This window comes from Populus euphratica, unplaced genomic scaffold, assembly GCF_000495115.2.
Source record: "Populus euphratica unplaced genomic scaffold, PopEup_1.0 scaffold60.1, whole genome shotgun sequence".
Classification (NCBI taxonomy): domain Eukaryota; kingdom Viridiplantae; phylum Streptophyta; class Magnoliopsida; order Malpighiales; family Salicaceae; genus Populus; species Populus euphratica.
The window spans coordinates 731,469-735,701 of NW_011499938.1; the positions used below are offsets into that span (position 1 = coordinate 731,469).

Genomic DNA, 4,233 nt, shown 5'->3' on the forward strand with positions numbered 1-4,233 from the left:
ATTATTTTTTATATTTTTTATTTTAACATTAAACCATATTATTTTTTATATTTTTTATAACCCTACTAATCATAATTTTAAAATCTAGACCGGTCTGGCGACTCAATTTAGAACTTGACTAACTCGAGGATGGAATAGGGCTAAGTTTCAAATAAAAACTTGATGTAACTCGATAGGTTGATCCGGTGACCCGATTAAAAACTCAATTGCAACCTATTATTTTTTATTTTTTTATCTAAAATATTTTTATTTTAATTTAAAAAAACTAACCTATTAATTCAATAACCCAATTAAAACTTTGATAATCTGGTTAAAATTTAAAATCTAAATTTTAGATTAGACCCGCTATTATACTGGATTTAAAAAATATGATACTAATTTTCAAAAAAATAATAATTTATTAGTGCTTTGTAAAAAAATTAATAAAGAGGAAAACAGGAAGAGAAGGTCCGCAGCCACGACCCCACCACCAGGACAATTGCTATAGCACTCACAGGGGGTATTTTGGTCCATGTTGATAAACCTCAAAAGTCATCAAGTAGAAGGGGGAGCAAAGCAGGGTTTTGGATGCGGCCCCGTCGTTGATCAACTGTATACATTTTCTTTTACTTTCTCTCTTTTTCTCAGCAACCAAGCAGCCTCGGTCTAATTCGAAGCAATGCAATCTCTCTACGGAACTTTATTTCGAAGACAAAATCTAAAAATCTCTCATTTCAAATCCACTTTAGCTTATTTAGCTGTTACTGAAAGTAAAAATCATGGATTAACCCTTTTAAACTCAAATTCTTCGCCTCCAAATCGATTCCCTGCGTCAATGACTCAGCCTTTTCGCTCATCTCACTACTTCTCTGTATGTTCTTCTTCCTTTTCCATTCAATTTTGGTTTTTTACTTAACCAAAATCAGTTATTTAAGTTTAATTTCTTAATTGATTCATGTGGCAGCCAAATTTTGGTACTCAAACGGAAACGGCGACGTTCTTGAATGGTAACGGGAGAAGCTGTAGGATGAATTTGTCTTGCTATAGGAGCATGACAACAGTCGGAAATCCGGCTGAAGCCTCTTCAGAAGATTCGTCCGCTCCTGTTGCGGATGTTCCTCCTCGCATCAAATTCAAGAGACTTGATAAAACAGCTAGGCATATAATGCAGGTAATTTAGTTTCTTCTTTTTTTAACAATAATTTCTATTATTATTTTATGCTGTATTGATCAATAATTATTTTTTTGAGCAGATTTTGAATAAAGAAGCAGTGGAGGAAGTAAGGGGACAGAGGGAGATACCTGATATAAAGCCTGGTTATACTGTGCGACTCAAAGTGGTATGTTTTTGCTCAGGGATATTGTTATTTTTTGTTTAATTTTGTTGATTGTGAAGGAGGACTTGAATGGCATGCTTTAATTCTGTTCCATTTTGAACCTTGCTATGAGCAGGAAGTGCCGGAGAATAAGCGGCGTGTTTCGACTATTATAGGCACTGTTATAGCTAGACGTAATGCTGGTATACATACTACTTTTAGATTAAGGAGGATGGTTGCTGGTGTTGGAGTTGAATCCTTACTTCCACTGTAAGTGGTGATGAAATATTTTTCTATTCAATGATCAAGCTGTGCCCTGGTAGTATTTTTTTTCCTTGCTGTCTCATACTGGAATTAAGACGTGTGAAGTCCATGAAATTTTACTTAAAAACTGTGACTCAGTGACTTGGAGGACAAAACTTAGTATTTAGATGTTTAGGAATCAGTAAAGAAAGAAATGGCCAATCTTTTTGTAGGAAGTGCTTGTATCATTATCCTTTTCAAAGACTTTATGCATGAATTTTTGAACCCCTGTTATCATTGATGGTGTGAGGTGTTTTATGGATCTTAAAAACTGCTGGTTGTATCGATCTGCTTCTGTTTCCCTTGCAGACACATTGTGCATTTGAATATCAATGAAGTCATATTGAGATCTACATATTTTCCCAAAAAACATAATAAATTCCTTTCACTTAGATGTGTTGAAGTTATAGTGTAGGCTCCTCGATTTTCTCCCTTTTTTTTGGTCCGTATTGTAGAATGATCATGGGAGAAAAGGAATCTACTGTAACAATTCACATTTACATGGCAAGATTTTGCACAGTTTAAACTACATATACGTTGTCTCACTGTTTACATAAACATTGACGAGAAGCCAGCATTTCCCTGTGCGATAGAAAATTAAATCCTTATACTTCTGTTTTAGCTAGTTCAGGAACTTGGTAAAATAGGAGACTATGTTACCTTTATCTACTGAAATTATAGAAATGGCAAGGGCACTTGCTTGGCTGTGATGCTTAAATAATGAGTCATGTTACCCCCCTCTTTAGTGCCCTTGGGTATCCAAGGCACATATGGCAAGTAATTGATGCCAAAGTATGACCTACAGTCCCTCGGCAGAGATATGCCAAGTATCTGTGTACCAGAAATTTGAATGAAGACGCATCTTTTACTGATATGCTTTGACTGGATGATATTGATACATATAGGTCCTCCTGCTCTGTTACTTTTCTGTTTTTCAAAAATCCTTGATCTTTTATTCGTTGATTTGTATTTATTTTTGAATTCCTTGAGTTGAAAAATATGTCATCCTACTGGCCTGCAACTTGAATGTCCTAAGTGGGATATATGGAGTTCAATCCATCAACTGTTAAATATAGTTTATCTGTATAGGTATTTTTGTGTGTGTTTGAAGATGTTGATAGGAGTATTTGTTTCAACTTGAACCTTGTATGCTTGTGAGAGGGCACCCAGTTAAATGTTTTTATCCCTTCATAAGCATTTCAATTTTCTCATCATCCGACCAAGCTAGGAAAAATTCACATGCGTGCATATATATCTTTAAAAATCAACATCTGAACAAAATTTCTGAGTTCAGTCTCTTTGATTTTCTCTTCTTTGTTAAATTCAGTACCAAAAAACTGGCTGCTAGATGACCAATAACGACAACACACTTTTTATCTTGCATTAGATCTACAGATGTTTTGTATCTTGCTCTTATTTCAGTGTTTAATCAGCTTTGATAGAATGAGCCTAAGCGTGGACAAACTAATGTGTTAATTGACTACTCATCTCCTTGATGAGATTCCAGATTTATGTTTCCTGTCTTGATCTACTTTTCATGTTTGGTTCCCATTGAAGTGAATGTTTTCCTGTAGAGTTTTTCTTTTTTCCTCACTCTAGAAAACAGGTGATGCTTGTCATCAATTCTTTATTGCTGGTGCTCATCGTTTCTGTATGGTGACCAAGTAAGTGGGTGATGAATGGCAGGTACTCACCTAACATAAAGCAGATAGAGGTGCTCGATGACAGGAAGAAAGTGAGGAGGGCCAAGCTTTACTATTTAAGAGACAGGATGAAGGCACTTAAGAAACGTTAGCAAGATCTATATCTGGAGGGAGATCAATCATCCATTCCTCAGGAAAATTGTTGAATTTGATCACCCTAGCAAGAAAGTTGCAGACTGTTTGTTTTCCATCTCCTTTTCCATGTTATTATCTGGTTTAATTTAAGGACCTTTTCTGAAATTGTGGGATGGGGAAGATATGAGGCCTCTGGTGGCGCATGCAGCAACCTGCATAAGTTGTTAGTGATAAAGTGGAAAAGGATTTTGTTTCTCAGTTTATCTTGCATTACCTGCATAATTTCCTTCTTCAATTATACCATATAATTTTGAACATGCAACTTACTGAGCACAAGATCTATGATAGAACAATAATATAGGGGAATGCTCATATATGTTGGGTTTAAGTTGGAACAATTCAAAATAATATGCTCATACATATATTTTAAAGGATCTTCATTAAAATAATAATCATTGTAATTTTGAATCTGCCGACCTTACTCATAGCATGAATGACATATTTTTCTTGGCTTTAAAGTTTACAGAGAAAGATTGCGGTGATATAATGTAAAGAAAAGGGAGGTCAGGTGCGTTCAGATCACTCTATATGATTTCCAGGGTGTTTGTTTACTTGGTTGTTTTTGCTTTTGAAGCAAATCACATAAAATACATGTTTGGTAAAATATAAAATGTTGTTTACTGTTTGTGGGTAAGTTAATTTTGCATTGAAAATACAGGTAAATTAAAAGCAGCTCCAAGCTGCTCCGTGGGAGGTGTAGGGTGAATTTTTGTTCACTTTACTAAAGTGAACGGTATAAAGTGAATTAATTCCCTTCTACAGTTTACGTGAACAGTTAATAACATCTTCATTGTTTA

The 4,233-nt window shown here is 35.0% G+C and overlaps 1 protein-coding gene across 1 annotated transcript; it reads left to right on the forward strand.

The window, feature by feature from the left end:
• Window positions 1-536: 536 nt before the first annotated feature.
• LOC105136737 (50S ribosomal protein L19-1, chloroplastic-like) lies at window positions 537-3,750 on the forward strand. Its single transcript, XM_011042193.1, has 5 exons — window positions 537-850; window positions 944-1,150; window positions 1,233-1,319; window positions 1,432-1,565; window positions 3,285-3,750. The coding sequence occupies exons 1-5, from the start codon at window positions 659-661 to the stop codon at window positions 3,391-3,393; spliced, it is 729 nt and encodes a 242-aa protein (XP_011040495.1). The 5' UTR covers window positions 537-658; the 3' UTR covers window positions 3,394-3,750.
• Window positions 3,751-4,233: the final 483 nt, after the last annotated feature.

Bases quoted from the DNA above. Each gene is read 5' to 3' on its own strand.
- LOC105136737 (XM_011042193.1), top strand. From the start codon at position 659: ATGCAATCTCTCTACGGAACTTTATTTCGAAGACAAAATCTAAAAATC. The intron at 851-943 runs GTATGTTCTTCT...TTCATGTGGCAG, and splicing joins GCTCATCTCACTACTTCTCT to CCAAATTTTGGTACTCAAAC. The intron at 1,151-1,232 runs GTAATTTAGTTT...TTTTTTGAGCAG, and splicing joins CAGCTAGGCATATAATGCAG to ATTTTGAATAAAGAAGCAGT.